This window comes from Barbus barbus (genome assembly GCF_936440315.1).
Source record: "Barbus barbus genome assembly, chromosome: 31".
Lineage (NCBI taxonomy): Eukaryota > Metazoa > Chordata > Actinopteri > Cypriniformes > Cyprinidae > Barbus > Barbus barbus.
In genome coordinates this window covers 3,693,326-3,720,976 of record NC_136759.1, presented here as the reverse complement: position 1 = coordinate 3,720,976, position 27,651 = coordinate 3,693,326, and the positions used below count along the sequence as shown (strand labels likewise).

Sequence of the window (27,651 nt, the reverse complement as noted above, 5' to 3'; positions counted from 1 at the left end):
ATCACACATCAACGTTCGCAGTAGGTCGTGTAGAGTTTCTCAGCGGCAGTTTCATGCGGCCTCCAACTCGAAAATCCAGGTTACACATGTTTATTCTGGTCCAGGAAAATATATCCAACGATATATTGAGTTAATAACGCTCATGGACATGGAAGCGGTGAACGCCTTTAACGGGGAGGTGAGAATTAGCGTTTTATTTGCCGTTTAGCCTTAGCATTAGCCGAGCGCGCTAATGCTAATGCTAATGTTTATGTTTGTTTGTTGTTCACTGATGGATAAATGTCATCGTTTTTTTAGCGTAATATTCTTAAGTCAAATAAAACCCGAAATGTAGTTAAACAGATGTGATATTAGTATGAATGAAGTTAGTTTGTTTAGTGACCTTCCACCTGTTCGTGTTGTCAAACTGCGCTTCATTAAACATTAGTTTGAGTGCTTACAGCACATTTATGGTTTATAGAGAGATCATTCGAGAGATACGTAATATTTAAAGTGATTTAATCTAGTTTTTACCTGTTTGTTGCGTTAGAATTGAATGTAGAGCGAAAGCAGTGGCGCCCCCTATAGATTCAGATACTTGATTAACTTTATTGATGATTTAATCAAGTGTTATAAAGGTGTTTCTGAGCTCAAAACAGAGATCTGACATTTCCCTTGAGTTTATGAGGTTAAATGCGTGTTTTATTCATTTTTGACATTATGTTCTCAGAGGTTTTTGAGATTGAGTTGACCAGTAACTGAGCTGAAAGTTATGGTCTCAGTTCTTTCTTGGTCTACATTTCTTATTCGGGTAAATTTGACATTTCTTCATCCTGCTTACTACCCTGTAGATGCTGTCTATGATGGACATGACTCCCCCGATCTCTCGAGCCAAAATGATGTCTGTAACCAAAGCAGGAATCAAAGCTATCAAGGTAAGTCAGGACAGATGGGAAAGGGAAAGGATTTTGATAAACTATGAAGAATTATTTGAATTATGTTCCTTTTATTTTGAGTTTGCAGTGATTATTTTATCTAAAATGTGTTTAAAGAATTGTTTTACAAGCACAATCATATACTGATTGTGTTTAAAAGAATAGTTCACATTAAAATGAAAATTTGCTGAAAATGAAATCAACCTCATGGATCCTCTGCAGTGAATGGGTGCCGTCAGAATGAGAGTAAAACATCACAATCCACATGACTCCAGTCCATCACTTCACATCTTGTGAAGCCAAAATTTGCATGTTTGTAAGAAATAAATCTGTTTTTAACTTAAAATCATTGTTTTCTGGCTAAAACACAACACCTCTATCCATAATGTTCCTTTCTCCAGTGGCAAACTCATCTCATCTAAATCAGGAGACAAATTAGCTCCGATCAAGCACGGTTTACAATTGAAAATAAATATATCAGTAGGTTTTGATGTAAGAGGACAACAGGTGATTAACTTTTTCACTGGAGGAAGTGTTATGGATTATGGTCTTGTATTTTTGCCAGAAGCGACCAAATCAGCTGCTTGGATTCTGACGGCACCCATTCATTTTATAAGTAGAAGAGAAATGAATTAAGATTCTCATTTAAGCCCAGTTTTCTTGTGTTGTCTGTTTATTGATTTTGATAGTTAAACCTGATAGTTTGATTTTTTTATTTTTTTCCTTTTATTTCTCATAGCTATTGGTGTTTTGACATTCTTTTGACTACATTTTAAATACACAGCACTTACATTTCTGTTAACATTTTCTTGAAGTTTTCTTTTGTGACTGAGTTTTTATGATTTATTTGCTTTGTTAGCTTTACAAGCACGTTGTACAGATCGTGGAGAAGTTCATCAAGCGGGTATGTATTAAATATACTGATATTCTTGTAATGATGATTGCTTTTATGGGAAGGTAAAGATTGAATGTGTTTCTTTTTTCCATCAGTGTAAACCAGACCTGAAGGTTGCTGGTCTCTATGTGGTTGACTCAATTATTCGACAGTCACGCCATCAGTACGGCACAGACAAAGATGTGTTCGGTCCAAGGTTTTTGAAAAACTTCACTGTTACATTTCAGAACCTTTTCCAGTGCCCAGCCGATGACAAGGTACTGAGTAATTACATCCATAATATGCAGTGGAATGTTTCTTTGCTGATTAATTTTTTTGTTGAAACGTAGGGGAAGATATTTCGTGTGTTGAATCTGTGGCAGAAGAACGACGTCTTCAGCATGGATATCATTCAGCCGCTGTTAGACATGGCCACAACTCCTGTGCTCCCTGTTGTGGAGAATGGAATCACAGCCGCCGGTAAATGAGCATAAGAATTAAATGTTGAATGTCATTATGCTTTACTCTTTATGTTTTGAGTCAAAGTCTTTACATTTACACTACCGTTCAAAAGTTTGGGGTTGGTAAGATTTCTCTTCAAGGCTGCAATTTTTTGATCAAAAATACAGTAATATTGTGAAATATTTTTATAATTAAAAGTAACTGTTTTGTGTTGTAATATGTTTTAAACTCCTTTGACACAAAGTTGAATTTTCAACATCATTACTCCAGTCTTCAGTGGTGTCACTTTCAACTGTTGTGCTGCTTCATTTTTGTGGAAACCATCCAGATGATCTATTTTTTTCTGAATTCTTTGAATAGAAAGTTGAAAGGAACAGTATTTATTTGAAAGAAATCTTTTGTGACATTATAAATGTCTTTACTGTAAATTGATTAATTTAATGTCTTTGCTGAATTTCACTGCATTTCTTTCTACAACAACAAAAATCTTACTGAGCCTAAACTTGCGAATAGTAGAGCATATACTTGGCTGAATTGTTACGGTAACCTGTATCCTATTCAAACTAGCAGCCTGTTAAACTGCAGTTTTCATGTCTTTTCGTAGCGCCATCAGCCGTGCCAATGCCAGTGGAATCGGCAGTGCCAGAGCCGGCACCAGCGGTTGAGATGGCAGCATCCCCGCCCTCCCTTCAGAACCCAGTGGCCCTTGCTGCAGTCGCCCAACTCCTCCAGGGCACAGGGGGCGTCGAGGTAAAACAACACTCACTGCACTCAAACACAGCTTTCTCTATGAAAACGGTTCTTTATGAAAAACTGACTTGATTATTCAAGTAACAGATTATTGAGCATAAGATTTTGAAGGAGTACAAAGGAGCAACCAGGCACACTGTAAAAAAAAAAAATGTGCTTAAAAACTATTTCCGTCTTTCTACTTCAAAATGTCATTTTTAGTTTAAAGGATTGTTGTTTCTTTGTGAAATTTACTAGCAGTTTCTGAGTAAAAACGATTTCAAAATGCATACTATAAATTCCACTAGGGGTGTGCGATATGACGATTTTTGATCGTGGATGTTAAAATGTCTCTACGATCTGCTTTTGAAGAAATATTATAGTATCGTGCTAAAGTGCACATTCTATCAACTAAGTTATCTTTAGGCCTAATATTGTCAAATCACACAAGGTTTATGTATAGGCTCAGTTGGTTATGTCTAAAATGAAAGTAAACAGCTGAGAGAAAACGGATGCGTGCAGCTCTTAAAGGGACAGTTCTAAACATGCTGTCATTAAAGGGATAGTTCACCCTAAAATTTAATTTCTGCCATTATTTACTGACTCGCATGTTGTCCCAAACCTGTATTAATTTCTTTCTTGTGCTGAACACATAAGATATTTTGAAGAATGTGGGTAACCAAACAGTTGCTGGTCCACAAAAATATACTATGGATGTCACTGGGGACCAGCAACTGTTTGGTTTTCCACATTCTTCAAAATAGCATTTATTTTCAGCAGTAGAAAGAAACTCATTCAGGTTTAAAACAAATTTTGAGTGAGTAAATTATGGCATAAAAAATAAAACAGTTATTACTTTGATGTTATTAAAACACCAAAACACAAAGAGAAAAATCACTCACTACTCTTGAATGAAAAACTTTAATACGGTTGATTTTATAGGAATCAATATACACTGCCCGTTCCAAATAAAAAAAAGGCACACACACTAATATTTCGTTGGACTGCCTTTAGCTTTGATTACAGCACCCATTTGTCACAACATTTAATCCCGTGCAGAGTTGCATTAAATGTTCGCCAAGATCTTGTATTGATGATGGGAGAGTCGGACTGCTGCGCAAAGTCTTCTCCAGCACATCCCAAAGACTCTCAATTGGCTTAGGGTCTGACTCTGGACTCTGTGGTGGCCAGTCCATGTGTGAAAATGATGTCTCATGCTCCCTGAACCACTCTTTCACAATTTGAGCCCGATGAATCCTGGCACTGTCATCTTGGAATATGCCCGTGCCATCAGGGAAGAAAAAAATCATTGATGGAATAACCTGGCCATTCAGTATATTCAGGTAGTCAGCTGACCTCATTCTTTGGGCACATGGCATAATCATCCATGCAGTAATTATCCAGTGGGAGGATCTTACCTATTTGCTTAGTTAAATCCAGGTGGTGACTTTTTTTTTTTTTTTTTTTTGGACGGGCAGTGTATATAGTGTTTTATTTTTATATTTGTTCATTCAATTTCTTGAATGCCCCTGATAAATACACCTATTGTACCTGAAAATATAACACTGTTTTATTTCTGATGTTTGCATGTCAGTTACAGCAGCTGATCCACACTCTCCAGCAGGCCGGAGGGGCGGGGCTTCCTCAGCCCACTGCCCCACCCCCTGAGCAGAAACCATCATTAGCTAAGGTAAGCAGTCTGAATCTGAATGATTCAGTTTGATGCTTTACAACCATTTTGACATAACCCACACATCCTTGTATATCTGGTTAGGGAATGAATAGAGTGGAATCTGGAAGATTTCAGCCTTATCTCGCTGTTCTTATGCTAAATAGAAACCACAGTGTGAACGCGTGGTTTAGAGCTATTAAATCACTGCCTGTAACATTGTGTTTCTTCTTTGACTCAGTCTCTGCTGGATCGATTTGATTATGATGATGACCCCGAACCTGTGGAGGAAAAGACTGAACCAGTCCCTGCTGCTCCTATTACAATGTAGGACATAATACACTCTCATTCATCCCTGTTCACATACAGATAAGTCTTTTTCTAGAATTTATTTAATATTGTCATTCTTTACAGAAACCTCCCACCAGAATTACAGCAAGCCCTGCAAGCTCATCTTCTTAGCCAAATCGTTAACCAGGTATTTACTTTGAACCACAGAGCTTTAAAGAAAAAGGACGTGTCAAAAATAATGTATGTAATACATGAATTATATTTAATAATACAAAGTGTTTGTTTATGTCCAGACGCAGATGCAGGGTCAGATGGTGTCACAGGGTCACGTGCCGTCCCAGGATCAGATGGCACCTCAGGACTTCCCTGCGATGGTTCAGACCCAAATACCAGATAATACTCCTCAAGTCTTTGATGAGAGTGTCATACAGCCCGGTACAACCCAGCAGGTATAGAGCATCATCTCTGCACCTTTACCATGTCTCTCGTAATCCAAAATGTCCTCCCCAGTCTAAGTAGAGCTCATATGGGGCGTTTTTAAAATTAATTATATTTTTTCCTAAATTCCATTTAATTATAATTTCTCTCGATTCTGCTCTTTGGTTTCATTTTAATAATGAAAACATATCTAAGTAAACTCCTGAAACTTCTACAGATTAACAACAACTCATTAAAAATTTAACAAAAGTTTTTAGGACTCTGAAATCTGTTTATTATTTTTTTCCCCTAATTATTTCTGAAATCCATTTTAATGGTTTGATAAAATGTAGTTTTTATACATTTTATCAAAAAGCATGCCTAATCAACTAAATTGATGAAACTTCAAAATTTTTACAAGAATGCAGTGTTTTTATTTTTTCAGAAATTGTGTTGTCTGATTATTTTTGTTTTTTTTACTATCAAACTGGTGGTAATCAAAGGAGGCCATAAAATATTAACAATTTAATAAGTTTTTAAAAAATGTAATAAAAGTACACATCACTGTTTGATTAGGTATACAGCTGTACTTTTCATTCATTCATCCAAAATTTGTGGAATTCTGTGATTCCGTGTTATACCATAAATTCCATTTTTATGATTGTGCTCTGTGATTGTTTCCTTCATCATGAAATTCATAGGCCCATACTTAAATGCTAAAATCATTCTGAACTTTCTGACGTAGGACTGCCAACATCAGAGAGGCTAAAATACATACAATACATAAAATACATACATTGTTTTTGACTCTTCATTTCAGGCTTCAGCTGAGAGTGAACACTCGGTGCATGATGGGAGAGATCGAAGACACAGCAGACAGACGAGATCAAGGTATGTTTGAATGAATGCTCTTGAACATAAAGTCTCTTACAAAGATTGTGGTTTAATTTTCGAATGTTGAGTCTCTCCAGGTCTCCAAAGAGACGATCGTCATCACGCTCAAGAAGATCGCGCTCCGGTTCACGTTCCCGCCGAGAACGGTCGAGGTATCACAGCACGCGTTCTCGATCCAGAGAGCGGCGAGTCCGGTCCCCACCGGCACGAACAGAGGAGAGGAGAGACAGGGAGAAAGAGCGAGAGCGACGACAGAAAGGACTTCCGTCCATCAAGAAGGAAACTCTCAGCGGTGAGAACACAAGCTTATCTTATATACTTGTGCCTTAAACATGGAGGAGGATTTATAGCTGTCTTTTTTAGCACTGATCATAAATGTTAGCTGTCAGTTTGTGTTATTGTTCTGATATGCTGTTCAGGAGTGTTTTTGTGTTTATTATTTTAGTGTGCAGTACTACATTATGGATCGGACAGCTGGACAAAAAGACTCATCAGCATGACATCATGAGTCTAATGGAGGAGTTTGGACAGATTGAATCCATCAACGTGAGTATAGATCAATCATATCAATGTACATCACTGTTCAAAACTTTAGGGTCAGAATGATTTTTTTTTCAATTTACTCAGAAAGGATATGTAAAGTAACAGTTAAGTCATTTATATTGTTAAAAGATTTATGTTTCAAATAAATGTTTTTCTTGAACTTTCTATTCATCAAAGAGTCCTGAAAGAGAGTGTATCACAGTTTCTACAAAAATATAAAGCAGCCCAACTGTTTTCAAAATGAATAATGATAAATGTTTCTTGAGCAGCAAATCATCATATTAGAATGATTTCTCAAGGATGTCATGTGACACTGAAGACGGGAGTAATGATGCTGAAAATTCATCTTTGATCACAGCAATAAATGACATTTTGAAATATATCTTCTAAGCAAAAACTTTTGACCCTTCTGAACTTAAACTTTTGAATGAGCATTATAGGCATCACATGTAAAGAAGGCAGTCCCAGAATGTATTGCATTTCATGTGTATTACAATATGGTTATGTTCGCTTCTATCCACGTGAGATTTTTAAATGTTGTGTATGAGACTCGGATGGGTCTTTTACATAGTGCCATTTCAGTTAGGATGCAGCTGCCTATGTAGACAGCAAGGTTGCTCCCTAGATTTTGGAGCAGAGCTTTATGTAAAACCTGGTGGTAAAATTTGCACCTCTTCCGCATTGAAAATTTGGCTCACAGGAATAAATGTGAAACCAGTATGATCTGTTTGGATGATTTTTGCATTGGTAGCCTTTTTAGCATGTATTTACTCTTTAACTAAAGTTGAACTGTTTTTTATTAAATATATGTTTCTGTGTAGATGATTCCTCCCAGAGGTTGTGCCTACATTGTCATGGTGCACAGACAAGATGCCCACACAGCCCTGAATAAACTCAGCAGAGGGGTTGTTAAAGTCAACCAGAAAACCATTAAGGTACCATAACCAACCTTTTCTTCCTGTCGGCAGTATTCATGGGTTAAGATGCCTGGTCAGGGTTATTATTGCTTATGACTCTCTTGAATACATTTACCATACACTTTTATTCAAACAAAGAACATAAGCAATTTGTTTCAGAACCAAAAATATTGATAGTATACAATGCTAAGTTTATTAGAAAGCTAGATTAGGAAACAATGCTTGATTCTAAATGGTCGGTCATAGCATTCTGTGGATGCATATATTGTATAATAATAATTTGTATAATTGACTGTTTCCTTAGAAATCAATTTACTACATAGCTGTGCTAGTTTTATGTCTCTTGTATCACTCTGCACATTTCTTCTCGTGTAATTATTTTAAAGGGTAAGAAAGAAGTTAATTTTGATAATCATTATTTTTATTTTATTTCTGTCAATAAACAGAAATAGTTTCTAGTTAGACACATTTATTCTTTAACCAGTCATAAATTGTGTTTGCTGTTGGATGACTTGCTTTGCTCCAGATCTGGTTACTTTCTTCTGTATATGATCTGTATATGTAGTAGCTTGTTTTGAATCTGTGTGGGCAGTTTTTTTGACTTGTTGTCCTTGATCAGATCGCATGGGCGTTGAATAAGGGCATAAAGTCGGACTTGAAGAAGTTTTGGGATGTGGAGCGGGGTGTCACGTATATCCCATGGGATAAAGTGAAACCCGATGATATTCGAAGTCTTCAAGAAGGAGGCTTGCTTGACGCTGAAACACTCAAACCAGGTAAACTCCCACATATGACTTTTCTTTAACTTCATTATTTAATAATGTTTTATGCAATTTTGAAGGACCTAACATGGATGTATGTGACATTTGTTTTTAAAATGATTTAATTTGATCTTTAGAGTGGAAAAGTGTTGTGGCCAATCCGGCTGTGCCAGTCACAGAAGGACCTGAAGGAAAACAGGAAGAGGGAGCTGCACTACCAGCAGTATCACAGGTAAAATACGAGGGGTTTCCTACAGAACTCCTCAAGGGTGTTCAGTCTCTTGGTCAAATTTTCTGCTCTCGTTTTGTCACGTCTTTGGCATGTGGGAGGCAAACAATGTTTCTGTGTTCTTTGCTTTGCACTGACGGTTTACTGGTGCATGGTTGCCATCATTTTTGGCAAATGAAAAGCCATAGAGCACAAAATAAAACCAGGTTAGTGTCATGACTGTCTAGTTTTCTTTCCGTGTTTCAGTGGCATCGCTTTCAGTGACTGTATTTGTCACAACACGGTCACCGCTCTTCTCTAGTAGAGCTGTTTTTGCATAAATGTCTGTATTGAGCCAATTAATGACGGTTGACTTGTTGCACACAGTCCCACAGGCTCTTCTAAATCTGTCGTATGTTGCTTTTTAAGAAACTTTTGATACTTCATTGAAGTTGTTTGATATGACTTACAAATGTTTTGTTACTTAGATTGCTGCTTAAAGCAATATATCACCCAACAAAGGGGATTTGTTTAAACTTTACTCACCTTCAGCCCATGCAAGATGTAGATGAGTTTATTTCTTCATCTCAACTGGGAGAATTTGGAGAAATGTAGAATTACATCACTTGCTCACCAATGGATCCTCTGCAGTGAATGGGTGCCGTCAGAATGAGAGTCCAAACAGCTGATAAAAACATCACAATAATCCACACCACTCCAGTCCATCAGTTAACATCTTGTGAAGTGAAAAGCTGCTTGTTTGTAAATCTAAGAAGCAAATTAGTTGTCATCAGCGGTTTGGACTCTCATTTTGACGGCACCCATTCACTACAGATCCACTGGTCAGCAAGTGATGTAAAGCTGAATTTCTCCAAGTCTGTAACCCCATAAGAAATAAACTCATCTACATCTTGGATTGCTTGTGAGTGAGAGAATTTTCAGCAAATTAAAATTTTTGGGTGAACTATAACTTTAAAGATGCACAGATGCAAATGATTATACTTGAGATCAAAAACTCAGTTTTTAGTAAATGGAATTTACTGACTTTGGATTTGACCCAGATTCGACTATTTGCGAAACAAGAACAGTGTCAGTGAGCAGTACATTACCAAGAGCTCTAAACAGTAATAACATACGGAAGCCCAAAGAGATCATGCAACATGGTCTTGTTTTCTCAATCGCAATTTATGTTTCTTATGATCTTGACACGGAAACAAGTTTTCTTGACAAAAAGTATTAAATCTAACTGTAAGGAACTGCCTCCAGATAACTTAGCAACATTTAACGCCTGTCATTCTCATGTAATTAGCCTTAAATAGTATAATTTCATTTAGTTACTGTATAAAATGGAACACACACAAAGAGAGTGCCTTATAAATAAATGAACTTTATTAGATGGATTTAAATTTGAATCTTTTAATGAGAATATGCGCTGTGAACACAACATGGGTTGGCACATGGGTTGTTTCTCTTCATATAACAGTGTCTAACCATTAGAAACAGTTTATTATTCTATGCTGTATCTACAAACGAAGTTCACTGGCACCTCACATGCATGCACTCCATAACACACTGAAGCTCATAGACGTGGCCAGGAACCAAAGGTCTAGGAATCACTTTTAGAGGGAGACCAGACTTTTGGTGCGTCACTGTCTGATTTAGGCAGAAGGCGGAAGAACAGTTGCTGGGAAAACGCAAAAGAGGACTACAGGTGGGTTCAGGAAATATTTGAGTTTTATTTATTGTTAAACACTTTAGCTTATGTCAGAATATTACTTTGGCATGTAGAATAAAATATTTTCAGCTGGTAAATTAGTAATTGTAGTAAAGATGGCAGCCTACTCAAATGCATCTAGTAGCATTTTAAATACATTACCTTTTTTTAATTTTTAAATTTTTTTTATTATGCAAGTAAAGAATGTGACAATGTTTACATGTACCAAATACAGAACCCCATAGATCAAACATATAAGATAAGAAAAAACAAAACACTAAGTAAAGAAGGTGACAATATTTACATGTGCCAAAATGCAGAAACGGACAAATAAACACACATACTGATGGCCAACATGACAAGTCCGTTCTGATTAACTCCTGTATTTGCATTCATATGTCTGTGAGCATACGTGTGTGTGTGTGCGCATGTCTGTCATTGTGTCTAGGGTTGGGGAAGGAAGCAAGCATACAACTGAAATAGCATCATAATAGATTGATAACAGATATAAGTAGTGTAAAAAATAAAGACGAATAATAATAATAGTTAAAATAAAGACAAATGTTATTAGCAACAATAATAACCATAATAATATTAATCATAATGATGATAATTTTAATAATAATAATAATGTTTTCATCAAAACTGGGAGAGGGTGGAGGACAATGAAGAGGGCCAGTAAAAATAATAATATTAGTTGTGAATTATAAATTGATGTTTAATAATGGGGGGCCTCCGATCCACCTGCACATTACCATTTTCTAGGGATGGTAAACTTTCTAGCTTCATGAAAAAAAGGAGGTACGCACATCCAAGAGTATCTCGATCAGGTGCAAGATCAAAAAGTGATCAGAAAAAGTAGAAAAAAGATCTGCACACTGTTAATCCCTTTATTTTAAATGTTTAAAAAGCGATGTTTCGGTCAGAAGACCTTCATCAAGCAAACACATACAAACAGAAGCAAGACTCGCAATAAATACTAAGATTTAAGGCAGAGTTCCAATTGATAACACCTGTTGGTAATCAAGGTAAATCATGTAAAAAGAGGATGACCACATCATAACAGAACATCCATAAATACAAACACAACATTAGAAAAGACTAAACAAGGCAAAACAGACCAAACACTTCCCCATCTTTGCGGTCCACAGTCGCTTTATCCCAAAAGTGATACAATTGCACAACCACATAACATACAAGGATTCCACTGAAGCTATATCAATAACAAACACCTTTCAAAAACACCAAACTTTCTAGCTTCACCACTACAAGCTGCATGGCAACATATTACTACACTAAAGTAACTTTTTTTTTTTTTTGTAATGTGAAATGTAAAGCTGTAATTTGTTTTTTAGAAGTGTGTTAGGAGACAGAACGTCTCCAAGAAAAGTACATCTTAAACTTCTTTTACACGTATGTCTATGACACTTGAAAAAATTGGAATATAGATAGGAATAAAACTGCGAAGTTTGGTGTAAGTGCTACTGAATTGGAGATTTCTGGCTCAGTACGTGAGAAACTCATTTTGAAAAAAAATACGGTATGTATTGTAATAGAAACCTGCAGACTCAAGTGAATAAATTTGTAATAAAGACTTAAGTGCATTTTAGATGTTTTGCATGTAGTGTCTTGCTTTAATCGATAAGAGGCCTCAGTTCTATAAAGCTTCATAATCTCTACCACCTTGCTACTGAAAATAAATAATAGCAAATAGCATTGTCGTTAAGTTAAACAGGTTAAACAGATGATGATATTAAAAGCAGATTTTCTGCAGACATTAGGCTCTTGTTTAAAAAAGTTGGTTGGTAAAAATAAAACCTTTCTTCAAGCTACACACTCAAAAATAGCAGTTCTTTATTGACAACTATGGCTCCTTGAAGAACCTCTAACATCTTTTGCATCCATTGTGCAAAAAGGTTATTTATAGTGGAAAAAAAGTTCTTTAGATTATTAAAACGTTTTTCACACCAAGTTAAACCTTCATTTAAACCAGTGGCTCTCAATTCCAGCACTGTAGCACGCTTTGTCTGCTTTATTTTATAACTTAATGCAGCTTTGGCTGAATTTGAATCAGGTGTTGGAAATAAAGTAGACATAATAATTGTTTAGTTTATTCTTTACATAACCTAATTTCCATAAGCTCGTCAAACAGCCCAAAAGCGCTTTGTTTAAACTAATGACGGAGTATTTGAAATGACACGTCGGTGAATTTGTTTTGAGAGCTTTTCCGTGCTTCTGCTGCTTTTGAATGGAATGAAATCATCAATATTCTCCAGTGGACTCACAAAGGTGGTGCTGGATTTTGGATGTCCGTCTGCTTTGCGGTTCTATGAAGAACTCCAGTGCTGGGAAGGTAAACGGTCATTGATTTCAGAACAGTAGATGTCAGCTGAGCTTCACTCAGCCTCATACACACGGAAAGGTAACGGATCAATGACAGGATGAATGAAGTTTCACAGTTGTTCTAATCTAGTTTAGTGAAATATTTGGATTTTTTCACTTGAAAATGGCAAAGCAATGCATGCATTGCAAAGTTTTAAATGACATTTTCGTTGTTCAGCCCGTTGGATTCAAATTTGAGTATGAAATGCATACACCTCGTTGTCGAAACTACAGCAGTGACGTGTAGATTCGAGAGATGGAGCGTTATCTCTGCTGATCTACCGCAGCGATGGCCTTGTGTACCTGTGGATTGAGTCTTTCATACAGCATCACCAAATGGTGATTGGTTGGAATCGAATCGACTGGAATCGTTTTGGTCGGGCAACCAGGATGAATGATATTCTGGAGCATCTGCTCTTTTCCTCGAAGGAACCAGAGATTTGGTAAGGTGAAATTCTCTTACTTCGGTCCAACCATTGGTTTTAGGCCACGCTTTAACTGCCTTTTGTTGCGTTTTTCTTGCCATCAACACAAAATGACTTTGTTGGTATTTTAAACATGGTTTCTGTAAAATGACAAAACATCTTTTGTGCCGATATATTCGAAGACTTTAGTCTTGACTTGACAAATTCAAAGTATCAATTTTTTTTTGCAAGTGTTATCTAAATAGCGTCTAGACTAAAAGTCTAGACTAAAAACAATGGTTCTTAACTGGCATCCATGAAGGTTCCATGAAGAACCTTCAACATCATTGGAACCCTTGCATTCCACAAAAGGTTCTATAGAACCTTTAAAATGTTCTCCACACACTAAAAGGATCTTTTATGAACTGTTCAGTGAAAGGTTCTTTGGAGAACCAAGAATGGTCCTTCAGTGGCATCACTGCAGAAACACTTTTGTAGGTTCAGAATAGTGTTAGAATAGTAGAAAAGCATACTGTTCTGTTTTGTAGTATGTGAACCAATACATAATATGCTTTAAATATCTTACCTTTGACAGCCCAGTTGATTTAGGATTCAAGAAAAAGATGGTTAGTTACAGTTGATGTTGCATTCATCGCTCTGCTGTCCATACCGCATGGATTGATTGTAAACTACACGTTGACACATTTTAGTATGACAACCAGGTATTATATTCACAAAGGAAATCTACAAAATATACATCCTGCAAATATAATCATAGTTAAATAACTTGGCTTGAATAAAGACGTCAGAGATTCTTACCATGGGTAAGGCATGCAAAATGGCATTTTTATAAAAGGCATTTAATTAGATGATAAAAACTACTAAACATTTTGAATGCATCTCATTTTACAGCAGGTTCGTTGTGGTCTGTGATTCATCTATTCTGTTCTATTTTGACTTCACATTTAATTTTTGAATTTCATTGCATTAGATGTAAAATATCAAATCTGATGTCATCTGTATGCAAATAATGCTGGAGCTTTTCTTACTTTTCTAAGCCTTTTACCTTAATTATTTTTAACTAACTGGTCTTTTTTTGTGTGTGTGGATCTGTGAAGTCAGACTTCTTGTCTTGCTTCATACACTGTGGAAAAAAATAGAGGTAGCATTTACCTCAACAATTTTCACTCAGTTTATTTATTGAAAAATAAATTACTGTTATATGATGAAATGCATCTGTATATACAATTGTTGTTACAAGTGTCCGAACACTTTTGTGGCCACTTAATCTTCTACGAACAAAATGCTGTTTTTCACAGACATGATACTGTGATTTTAATGCATTGGTGTAATTATGTGACTAAACTTTATTATGGAATTTTAATTGATTTTCAGGCTTATAAAATGTTAATAAAGCAACGGCAATATGACAAGGAATATAATACCCCTAATAATAAATAAAGTACCTTAGTTCTTTAGTTTGTGTTTATGATTGCATAGCAACATAACATTATTATTAATGCATTATTGAATATTATTATTGGCTATATTATTGAATTCAGTATTAATATTGAATATGCTGACACAGGGATTTATGGATATTTCACAGCGACTTCAAACGTGGTCCATCCTTTTAGTATATAAACTGAACTAGTTAATCTAGTGTGTCGGTTACTCTACAGCGTTTTTGGTATTTTTAGAGGCACTTTTAATATCCACTGTTAAATATTGTAGTGAAAAATGTTTTGATGTAAATGATCATTTCACATGTAAATGATCTTTTCTCTGCTCTGGAAGGGACAGCATTCACAGAATGACAGTCATTAATTTTATCAGTTCTGTTATGGCTCGCTGGTTCCTCATATTTGGTCCTAATAAATGACTGCAGTTCATCAGCCCTGATGTCTCCACATGTGAAGGGCTGTTTTCTTGTTGTAATGTGATGGTACTGTCAGTGAGATCTGGCCCTGTGTAGAGGACAGAGCTCTATGTTAGTGAAATTTTGATTTGCCCAGGACCACCACTGATTTAAAATGGTCTTTATAAGGTTAAAATCATGACTCATAAGAATCCTGTGTAGACATTAAAACAACTTTTTTTTTTTTAGCAGTTTAGTCAGGAATTTTTTCTACTTACTACTCATTGCAAATTCATTTGCTCAACACAGTGCCGAATCCAGTGTCTGCGAGTCTAAAACAGGACATGCTTTAAACTTGTCTACAGGAAATCAGACATTTACAAATATGATTAAAAGATGAATATGAGACAAAACTACAGAATGTCACATTTTATTATTGGGTGATTCAACACAGATGTTTTACCAGCTAAGGAGTTCAGCACTTTTATAGTTTCATCCCTCTATATGATGTGAGCATAAGTATTGGAACAGTTGCCTCACAGGTCTTTCTAAGTGATCAGCTGTGTCCTGTTGCATTAATTCTTCAGATACTAAAAGCAGGGAATGTATAGTATCAGTTATATCCATTACTTCTGTATTCTGAATCTTGCATTCGATGATGACACACGCAAAGCAAGCAATTTGGATGCTAAAAGAGGAAGTCAGTTAGAGCTCTATCAAAAACAAAGGGCATGGAGAAATCAAGAGTTTGGAAACCACCAACGACACCAGCAACTACCTGATCGGCTGAGAAACCAACAGTAGTTGATGACACACAAATCATAAAAGCTGTGAAAATGAATCCTAAAAGACGTGTCTGTAAAATCACCAGCAACTTCCAGAAAGCTGGGGTGATGCTCTGACAATCTACTGTCCTCAGGAGACTTTGACACAGAATTACAGATGCTACACAGCAAGATGCAAACCTCTGACCAGCACCAGAAATAGAAAGGCCAGATTAGAGTTTGCAAAAAAGCACAAAGGTGAGCCAGAAGAGTTTGGGAACTGTGTTTATGGACCGATGAGACAAAGATGAACCTTTATCTAAGTGATGGGAAAGCAAAAATGTGGAGAAAAAAAGGGAACTGCAAATGATCCCAAGCACATAGCCTCATCTGTAAAGCATGGTGGAGGTGGTGTCATGGCATGGGCATGCATGGCTGTCTCTGGAACAGACCCTCTCAACTTTACTGATGACTTAATGTATGATGACAGTAGCAGAATGAATTTGGAAGGGTACAAAACCATCTTGCCTACCAATATTCAAGAAAATGCCTCCAGATTCATTGGGAAGTGCTTCATATTGCATCAGGACAATGACCCAAAACACCCTGCCAGTTCAGTCAAGGAATTTATAAGGGCAAACAAATGGAAAGTCTTAGATTGCCCAAGTCAATCTCCAGATTTAAATCTGATTGAACATGAATTTCACCAGCTGGAGAGGAGAGTAAAGGCAGAAACTCCCCAAAACAAGCAACAACTGGAATTGGCTGCATTAAAGGCTGGGAAAAGTATTTCAAAGGATGAGACCAAGAGTCTGGTGATGTCTATGGGTCACAGACTCACTGCTGTGATTGTGCGCAAGGAATCTGCAGCTAAATAATAGCTTTTAATCTTTTATATCTGCCTTATGTTCAGCTGTCCCAATACTTATGCTCACATCAATGAGTGGGATGAACTCTAAAAGTGCTGTTCTTTTTATTTGGTAAAACATGTATGCGTTGAAACGGCTAATAATAAAATCTGACATTCTGTGGTTTTGTCTCATATTCATCTGTTAATAATATTTGCAAATGTCTTGACTCCACAGCCAACAGAGCAATTTTGTCTTTACTGTTCCAGTACTTTTGGAGGGCACTGTGTATATATATGTAAGCTTTTTTGTCCTCTCACTTCCAGCATCAAATTAATAAGAAATTAATATGCTTAAGAGTTTTCTGGTCATTATCAGAAAAGCTTTGTTCTTTCACTATTTTATTTTTTATATATATATATATATATGTATATATATATATATTAAGTGAAGTGTGGCCAATATGGTGACCCATACTCAGAATTAGTGCTCTGCATTTAACCCATCCAGTTGCACACCCAGTAATGAACACCCACCCCGTGAACACACCCTGAGCAGAGGGCAGCAGCACCCGGGGAGCAGTTGATGGTTCGGTTTGCTCAAGCCTTGCTCAAGGGTCTCACCTCAGTCATGGTTTTGAGGGTGGAAGAGAGCACTGGTTATTCACTCCCCCACCCCAACTGACAGTCACCGCCGGACCTGAGACTCAAACCCGCAACCTTCAGGTTACAAGTCCAACTCTCTAACCATTAGGCCATGACTGCAGCTTTAGTGCTGGGAATGATGGCAAGACACACTATTCCTCTGTGCCGGACTCTGTTGGGGAACATCAATAAATGTGCTTTCTTATAGTGTGCAGAGCTTTAAAGAACTTTTTTTAACTTTAACTTTAACATATTGTATTCTAATGCTCCAAATAGTGCCATCAGGGTATTTGGAGCTTGTCCAGCACCCGAATTCTACCCGAGCTCTGGAATATATTATGTATAATATATATTATATGATTAACTATGTGTGTATATATATATACACACACACATAATATATATAACGATTAACAAAAACAAAATATATATATATATATATATATATATATATACACTCACCTAAAGGATTATTAGGAACACCTGTTCAATTTCTCATTAATGCAATTAAGCAACCAATCACATGGCAGTTGCTTCAATGCATTTAGGGGTGTGGTCCTAGTCAAGACAATCTCCTGAACTCCAAACTGAATGTCAGAATGGGAAAGAAGTGAAGTGACATACGGCCAAGTATGGTGACCCATACTCGGAATTCGTGCTCTGCATTTAACCCATCCATAGTGCACACACACAGCAGTGAACACACACACAGACACCATGAACTCACACCCGGAGCAGTGGGCAGCCATTTATGCTGCGGCGCCCGGGGAGCAGTTGGGGGTTCGGTGCCTTGCTCAAGGGCACCTCAGTCGTGGTATTGAGGGTGGAGAGAGCGCTGTACATTCACTCCCCCACTTACAATCCCTGCCGGCCCGAGACTCGAACCCGCAACCTTTGGATTACAAGTCCGACTCTCTAACCATTAGGCCACGACTTCCCGAAAGAAAGGTGATTTAAGCAATTTTGAGCGTGGCATGGTTGTTGGTGCCAGACGGGCCGGTCTGAGTATTTCACAATCTGCTCAGTTACTTGCTCAGGGATTTTCAAGCACAACCATTTCTAGGGTTTACAAAGAATGGTGTGAAAAGGGAAAAACATCCAGTATGCTGCAGTCCTGTGGGCGAAAATGCCTTGTTGATGCTAGAGGTCAGAGGAGAATGGGCCGACTGATTGAAGCTGATAGAAGAGCAACTTTGACTGAAATAACCACTCGTTACAACCGAGGTATGCAGCAAAGCATTTGTGAAGCCACAACACGCACAACCTTGAGGCGGATGGGCTACAACAGCAGAAGACCCCACCGTGTACCACTCATCTCCACTACAAATAGGAAAAAGAGGCTACAATTTGCACGAGCTCACCAAAATTGGACGGTTGAAGACTCGAAAAATGTTGCCTGGTCTGATGAGTCTCGATTTCTGTTGAGACATTCAGATGGTAGAGTCAGAATTTGGTGTAAAGAACGTGAAAGCATGGATCCATCATGCCTTGTTACCACTGTGCAGGCTGGTGGTGGTGGTGTAATGGTGTGGGGGATGTTTTCTTGGCACACTTTAGGCCCCTTAGTGCCAATTGGGCATCGTTTAAATGCCACGGCCTACCTGAGCATTGTTTCTGACCATGTCCATCCCTTTATGACCACCATGTACCCATCCTCTGATGGCTACTTCCAGCAGGATAATGCACCATGTCACAAAGCTCGAATCATTTCAAATTGGTTTCTTGAACATGACAATGAGTTCACTGTACTAAAATGACCCCCACAGTCACCAGATCTCAACCCAATAGAGCATCTTTGGGATGTGGTGGAACAGGAGCTTCGTGCCCTGGATGTGCATCCCACAAATCTCCATCAACTGCAAGATGCTATCCTATCAATATGGGCCAACATTTCTAAAGAATGCTTTCAGCACCTTGTTGAATCAATGCCATGTAGAATTAAGGCAGTTCTGAAGGCGAAAGGGGGTCAAACACAGTATTAGTATGGTGTTCCTAATAATCCTTTAGGTGAGTGTATATATGAGTGTATATGTATGTATGTATATATACTTTATTTAACAGGTAATATTAATATTTTTAAATCGTTATGATGTGATATAAGAACTGCAGTTACGTATCATACTTTAAAGATAGTTTGAAACATCAGATACAAAACTCACTTTTACATGGTGTTTGCATTTAAATGTGTCTTGGCGGTGTGTGGACATAACTACCCTACAATGATAAAAATCAGTTCACTCCTCTTTTTTTCATCCCCAAAAAACCCAGTCTTAATTATGCTGTTTTGGTTTTCTGAGCGGTATGACATCATATTGCTCAAGCCCCGCCCAGGAACGCTGATGGTCTGTCCTGTATTAGCATATTTCTGCCGTCAGCCAGTTGTATGCTGTCTGGCATTTTCTCCACTCTCGAGCTGCTGTAGCAACAACAATATCTCATAAACAATGCAGGTGTTTTGTGGTTGGATATAAAAGTGAACACGAGTCTTCGTATTCTCCCGTCATGACAGCCACCAAAGACTAAATACAAAGACGGTTCACTCCTATAATTATGAATCGGAGAAACTGCAATGCGCAATATGGCCGAATAGTCCCGCCTTCTAAATGAAAGAGCCAATCGCTGATTGATCCACTGAGAAAAGTCATCAACACTTCAGTGGTCGTTATAAGCTTTACCAGCCAATGCACATGTGCGCTCATAAGCGCGTTAAAACTGTGCATGTGCATAATCTAGCTAGCCTGAAAAATAAGCGTTTTTAACACTAAGCATAAGAAACAATATTCATGGGGAGTTCATTTCAGATTTGGTGCTGATTTGAAATATGTAACTTAATTGTGAGTTCATAGGGGCAGTTTTTGAGATTTCAGGATTCCTCCATTCATTTAGATAGGACTTGGTCTTGTTTGAGCTGCCTGGAGGCGTTATGGCCGCCGAGTAAACAGACTTTCCTAGAAAGGGACTTTGGAGCCACTGAGGACGCAATGGATTAGTTTCATTTTTGATGGTAATGTGCCACCGAATACACAAAAACAGAAGAGAGGGGTGAGAAGTAGCTCATTATCATTTAAAGAGACATGCACCGAAACGGCTCGCTGTGAACAAAGCACTTCTTGAAAAGATAAAAAGGGTGTTGTTTTACATGACCATTCAGGAATTTTAACCAAAGTATGTCACAGACATTTCATGAAGAATCATGCCAACTTGTGAAAAATGGGCATCCGATGTCCCCTTTAACAACACTATAATCACTTTTAAGGAATATTGTTTCAGTCCACATTTTGATACATTCACTAGTGCATTAGCAAGAACTAATGAATAAATTACCCAATAGCAACTGAGATCATATTCAAAAATTCGTATTTAATGAACTAGAGCACAAATTAATAGAAAAGTTTCATTTTCAGCTCCCTCCTGTGTACTGTGGAATTCAGTTTTTTTTTAACATGGATGCAAACACAGCCTGATAGTTCAGGATCCAGATCATTAGCTCAAAGGTTGAAGGTTCAGTCTCAAGAAGGTCTGATCCAGGACCTGGAGAGTTACTCAGATCTCAAGCCAGCATCAGGAAGGCGCTGTGAGCGCTGCTGTAAGTGCGGAGCATATACTGATTCTCCTGTGAAACACTGTGTGATTTACTATCATCAGTATCAGTCTCAAACTCTTAATACTGTACAGACCTTATTATTATTAAACATTAGTAGTGTGTATAAATCTTTTGTCCAGTTTGATAAGCAAGAATATGCACACTAAACATAAAGACGTGTTATTTAGGGTTTTCTTCTTTTATTTAACGTTCCTTTGCATGAAAAATGAAAACAATGTGTTCTAAAATCGGCTCAAAATATGAGACGTTTGCTCTCCGATGACTGAATGAATTCAGAGTCTGCTCATCATACACTACGAGATGTTCTTTAAAATCGGTCAACTCTGACTTCTCAACATCTGCAGACTTGCTCTGACTTTCAGCAACTAGCGTTGACTCGTCCATCTGTACAAAAGTTGTATTATATTTCAGTATTTAGATGACAAAATAAATTGTTTTATATTTTAAAGAATAATAGCACGAAAAGAACTGTGATATTTTAAATTCTAAAGCGATTAGTAATGTATTACATTAATTGAACTGTTAAATATTCACTTCACAATTAGACTCTGTTCATTAGTTACTGCATTAGGTATTATAATCTAACAAAATATGAACAAAACTTCATTTAAGTTAATGTTCATTGCAACACATACTATACATCTTTAACAATTTTCAAGTTATATAAATTAACTTTAGCTAATGAAAAAAATATTATTTTTAATAATTAAACAAAAACTAAATATACGTTCCTGGGGCTCATGTTGGCAAACTGAACCTTAAGTGTTAAAATAACTGTATTGTTAAATGACATTTAAAATCTGCACATGTAAACAGTCATTTGTTACAATTTAATGTAATTAGTAGTTTAATGTAATCTGAATATGACTAATTCTAAAACTGTATATAAATAACTGAACGTGATGTAAATCCCCAAAAGGAAAGTCTATTGCTAAGTACTGTTAGTTAGAAATATTGCCTTCTTCAGTGAGTCTATTAAAGGTGGGAGTCTTGAAACTGCTTGTATTTGTATGATTTTCTGACCAGCACAAAATGCAAAACATGCCACTAGATGTCATCGTTCTGCCGTCATTCTGCACATTAGAAGTGCTTGTGAGGATTGTGCCTGTAGGGTCAGTGGATATCTGGGATTCAGTCCGTTCATCTGTGACCACACTTTGAAATAATTAAAAATTATAAAAATAATGGCTAATAAGTGAATATATAAGTACTACTGGACCAAAACCTAAAAAGTTCCCTCTAAATTCTCTCCTTGGGAATCTTAGCCTCGAGGCAGTCAAAAAAGTGTTTAACAATAATATATATTTTTTTGTATATCATAATACACACACACACACACATATATATATATATATATATATATATATATATATATATATACATACATATATTCAAGTTATATAAATTAACTTTAGCTAATGTATTATGAAAAAATAGTTTTTATTATTTTTAAATGACATTTAAAATCTGCACATGTAAACAGTAATGTTGAAGTTTTGTTCATAATTTGTTAGATTATAATACCTAATGCAGTAACTAATGAACAGAGTCTAATTGTGAAGTGAATATTTAACAGTTCAATTAATGTAATACATTACTAATCGCTTTAGAATTTAAAACATCACAGTTCTTTTAGTGCTATTATTCTTTAAAATATAAAACAATTTATTTTGTCATCTAAATACTGAAATATAATACAACTTTTGTACAGATGGACGAGTCGACGCTAGTTGCTGAAAGTCAGAGCAAGTCTGCAGATGTTGAGAAGTCAGAGTTGACCGATTTTAAAGAACATCTCGTAGTGTATGATGAGCAGACTCTGAATTCATTCAGTCATCGGAGATCAAACGTCTCATATTTTGAGCCGATTTTAGAACACATTGTTTTCATTTTTCATGCAAAGGAACGTTAAATAAAAGAAGAAAAACCTAAATAACACGTCTTTATGTTTAGTGTGCATATTCTTGCTTGCTTATCAAACTGGACAAAAGATTTATACACACTACTAATGTTTAATAATAATAAGGTCTGTACAGTATTAAGAGTTTGAGACTGATACTGATGATAGTAATTCACACAGAGTGTTTCACAGGAGAATATATATATATATACGAATACACAAACACAAACACACACCAAAACCCCAGCACCTAAAAATCAAATGAACAGGCCAGATGCCTTGAATACTGCACAGACCTTTCACTGCCTTAAGGCTGGAATACACTACACAAATGTTCGAATCTGAACAGATTTTATAACAATAGGCATCACACCCTTGCTGCCTTTAAAAACTGTTACAGATTAAAACTGGTAATCGTATATTAAATGCTCGAGGATCATTGCTAGACTTTGAAGGCGTTCCAAACACAACACTCACATAGAAACACGCTCTAGGAGACACATGGCAACTGAAAACAATGTGTTCTCAATACATGTTTGACATCCTCCCGCTGGACAGATTTGCAGTCTGCAGCTAAAAAAAAAAAAATTGCAGAGTCTGTGTCCATGATATACTATGTGATTTTCAGTGAAATGAGTCATCTCCAATCAGCAGACTGGCTTTGACTTTCAGCAAGATTGTCAACTTGTCCAGACTGTAAACCAGGGCAAAATTTGTATTTGTAAAGTAGTCAGTGGGTGGCCTAGGAAAACGTGAACCAGACTTTATGTTGGAAGTCAAAAGTCTGGCTGTGTGATTTAAAAGAATGGTTCACCCAAAAAAGAAAATTTGCTGAAAATATATTCCCCCTCAGCCCATAAAAGATGTAGATGTTTCTTCCTCAGATGTGGAGAAATGTAGCATTCCATCACTTGCTCACCAATGGATCCTCTGCAGTGAATGGGTGCCGTCAGAACGTCAGAGTCCAAACTGCTGATAAAAACATCACAATAATCCACACTCCAGTCCATCAGTTAACATCTTGAGAAGCCAAAAGCTGTGTGTTTGTAAGAAACAAATCCATCATTAAGGAGATTTAACGAGAGCATTATCCATAATAATGCTTCCTCCAGTGGAAAAGTCCAGCCCCTGTTGTCCTTTCACATCAAATTACCTTATTCACACTGGGTGTAAAAAAAAGGGGGGGTGGGGGGAGAAGAAACATCAGCGTTTTGAGCTCTGAATGTTGTACAGTAGCTGTACGTGATCTTTAGTTTTGAATATATAGCTTCAGATGGCATCAAATCAATTTTAAGTGTTTTTCAAACGAAAAATCTAAATAGTATTACCAGCACATGTGACATTATTCTTTACAACTCCTTCCGGGATTGCTCCCCACTTTTGATTTTAAAACCTTCAGGTACAGTTTAAAAGGTTGTATCCAAAGTGTTTATTTGTGTTTTGTGTGCAATAAAGAATACAGCAGAATACTCTTTGCCTCCTCATGTCCTTATAAACATATCTGTACTGTATGATTTCTCAGGTCTCTTTGATGCTGGAAATGTCCTTTCACACTGCTGTTCTTCATCCTTTTGTTCACTACGTTATAGAACCCCTCAGTTCAACCTGTTGCTACGATGAATGTCATCCCAGGACCCCCTCCTAACATGAGGTTACCACCTCCAGCCATGATCACAGGAGCCTCCCCTCCATCCTTCCTTCCTCCTAGATTTAACCCCCCACAGATGCCTGCAGGTACTTCCTTTTTTGAAAGAAATTAATAATGTTATTCAAGAAGGATGCATTAAATTGGTCAACAGTGGCAGTAAAGACATAATGTTACAAATCATTCTATTTCAAATAAATGCTGTTCTTATGAACTTTCTATTCATCAAAGAATCCTAAAAATATAATTGATCTTGGCTTCCACAAATATATTGAGCAGCACAACCGTTTTCATCATTGATAATAATCAGAAATGTTTATTGAGCGAATCAGCATTTTAGAATGATTTCTAATTGCATCACAGGAATAAATGTCATTTTACAATATATATTCAATTAGAAAACCCTTAGTTTAAATTGTAATAATATTTCATAATTTGACAGTATTTTTGATCAAATAAATGTAGTTTTGATGAGCAGTAAAAAAAAATCATACAGATCCCAAAACTCTTTTTCTGCATTTAGATGGATAGATAGACCTAGCATGAAATAACACACATTCACCTTATCATGAACTGTTACCTTGTTTTAAACAGGATTTGCTCCTGCCGTCCCGTTGGCCTCTCTGAACCCCGCAGGTCCTCCTCCATCCGTTAAAGGTATCAATCGACTGCAACTCAATGTACAATTAAATTCAACATGAAATCAAAATTGGCTAAAAAAAAAACTTGATGCATGTTCCTGGTTCCATTGTAAATAATTCATGATTCAAATTGTCTTTTTGTAAATGATCTATCAGTGCATGTAACTCCAAAGAAACCATAATGGTTTTTAAAGTCATTCAAAATGTACTCAGTACAGCTAATGTTGTACAATTTCCAGTGAAATCAAACTCTGATCTGATATGAAACAGTCTCTTTATAGCTAAACGTGTTTACTAAAGCTAGTGATGTTTTTGTCTTTTGTAATATCAGGAACCCCAATCGAAGAGCCTTCAGATGAATCCCACGAGGCTCCCAAGAGTCACATGGACCTGACAGGAGCTCAAGCGCTCAGTCCACCTCCTCTCGGGGGGATTCTGGGAACCAGACCGGGGCCCCTACCGCCACACCCCCCTGTGAGACTCCGCCCACCCTTCATGCCCACTTTCACTAATAACGGGCCCCCTCCCAATATGCCCCCTCAAATGATGCCCCCTAGGGGCCCCAACCCCATGTTCGGAGAGCCCCCTGTGGGCCGATTCCGGATGCGCATTATGGGTCCTCCAAGACACGATTTCCCCCCTCACAGGCTCCCAGTCGGTCCTAGAGGAGAGGAGCCGCACTGGCGAGAGCAAGGTCCAGAAAGGGGCCCAGACAGATTCGGAAACGAGCCTCCGTTTCATCGGGGTGGATGGGGAAGGGGTGGTCCTCGCGGACGAAGTCGGTTTGGGAACTGAGTTGCGTGTTTCTTTAGGCACTCTTGACTTCAGCTGTGACTGGACTGTGTAAAACAGAACTCTGCATCCTTGTGAAACGGGAATACGGAGAACATATTCTACGTATTATATACGGAGTCCATATGAAATTAATAGACACTGTTTCTAAAAGTCCACATCTCCAAATATGAGTGATGGTGCTCACCTTTCTACATGTCGTCATGTTCGTTTGAATAGGCGAGATACAACCAGGGATCATATATTATGAAATTCCCGTCTCGCTCCATGCGAAATCTACGAGGCCTGTCGCTGTTGGACGTTACACTCACTACCATAGACTAATATTAGAGGTCTAGTGTAACATTTTCAATGTAAATAGTCCAGGTTTGCACATTTCACAATAGTTCTACTATGAAGAAAAAACCTGTGGAAACTGTTCAGCCCATCCGTTCTGTATATTTGGAGGTTGTATTTACTTTATAGCTTCTGTAGGCTTTCAGGAAGGAAGAAAAGCGAAACGCCTGTCAGCGGTAGAGCATCATCTTCGGCTGCTTAATTTTACGAAGCTGTTTTTTACCAATCGTTCTTGTTTCTTTTTCTGTCTTAATGGTTTATATTAACATGCTAAAACGAACACCAGTAAATGTTGTGGCTACTTAAACTGACTTGTTAGTTTTCTTGTGTCAGGACTTGAAGTGTAGAGAATGCAGTATTGCGGTCTCAGTAGAGGGTTGTCAAGACTCAGGCTTGAACCCTGTCAGTCTGGTACAATGATGAAAAATATATTTCTCAACCAAGGTTATTATAGTTAACTAAAACCATAAAGAAATCGTTACATGAAATAAAATCAATCTTAACTAAAATAAAATATTATTATTATTTTTTTTTAATTTTAGCCAGTTGCCAAGGCAACATTTTTATTTTTATTTTTATTTAGTTTAACTTGAATAGCTAAAAACAAAAATGAATTTTAAAAAACTATACAATATTAAGAAAATAAAAACAACAAAATGACTACAACTTGAACTAAATTATAAAATTAAGCTATGATTATACTAAAATAACACTGTTTTCAACACGTGTCAGTTAAAATTAAATATGAACTACATATAATTGTTTTGTTTGAATGTTAATTCAAACGTTTAAGGCAGGTTATTCCAAATCTAAAATGTAGTACAGGTACAGCTGAATTGTTCCAGCAGGTTCCAGAACAATCCATGACATGCATTTAATAGTCATCAGTTTTGTAGATGTGATTAATTGTGTGTTACATTTACATTTATTCATTTAGCTGACGCTTTTATCCAAAGCGACTTACAATTGCTATATATGTCAGAGGTCGCACGCCTCTGGAGCAACTAGGGGTTAAGTGTCTTGCTCAGGGACACATTGGTGTCTCACAGTGGATTCAAACCCGGGTCTCTCACACCAAAGGCATGTGTCTTATCCACTGCGCCATCACCCCCCCAATATATGTTGGGGGGGTGAAATATGTTATGAATTGATATTTCGCTGTAGTGCTGTTAATGCACACAGAGCCAGGATTTTTTGTAAAAACAACACACAATATATTTCAGATTATATGTAGTAACATATTACTATATGATCATACTATACTATTACTAATATACTACTATTAATAATGGTTTGTGTATTTATATTATAACTTATTATTAGATACTGTTTTATTGCTATTTCATTATTTTGTGATGACATTTGCATGCAGTGTAATAATCAAAATAAAATGATTATTAAATAATAAAAATGTAAACATGCACATCACTTGATTAAGAT

At 36.9% G+C, this 27,651-nt stretch overlaps 1 protein-coding gene across 2 annotated transcripts; it reads left to right on the top strand.

Annotated features, from left to right (window-relative positions):
• LOC306851606 (SR-related and CTD-associated factor 4-like) lies at window positions 1-26,521 on the top strand. 2 transcript variants are annotated; one of them, XM_079387990.1, is made up of 19 exons: window positions 1-178; window positions 831-914; window positions 1,774-1,818; window positions 1,905-2,066; window positions 2,139-2,268; window positions 2,855-3,000; window positions 4,574-4,669; window positions 4,890-4,975; window positions 5,063-5,126; window positions 5,233-5,388; window positions 6,177-6,247; window positions 6,328-6,542; window positions 6,696-6,796; window positions 7,615-7,728; window positions 8,330-8,486; window positions 8,609-8,703; window positions 24,387-24,531; window positions 25,037-25,099; window positions 25,415-26,521. In XM_079387990.1, the coding sequence occupies exons 1-19, from the start codon at window positions 143-145 to the stop codon at window positions 25,876-25,878; spliced, it is 2,430 nt and encodes an 809-aa protein (XP_079244116.1). In that variant the 5' UTR covers window positions 1-142; the 3' UTR covers window positions 25,879-26,521. The 2 variants fall into 2 exon arrangements, with proteins under 2 accessions (XP_079244116.1, XP_079244115.1); XM_079387989.1 differs by having other exon boundaries at window positions 6,319-6,542.
• Window positions 26,522-27,651: the final 1,130 nt, after the last annotated feature.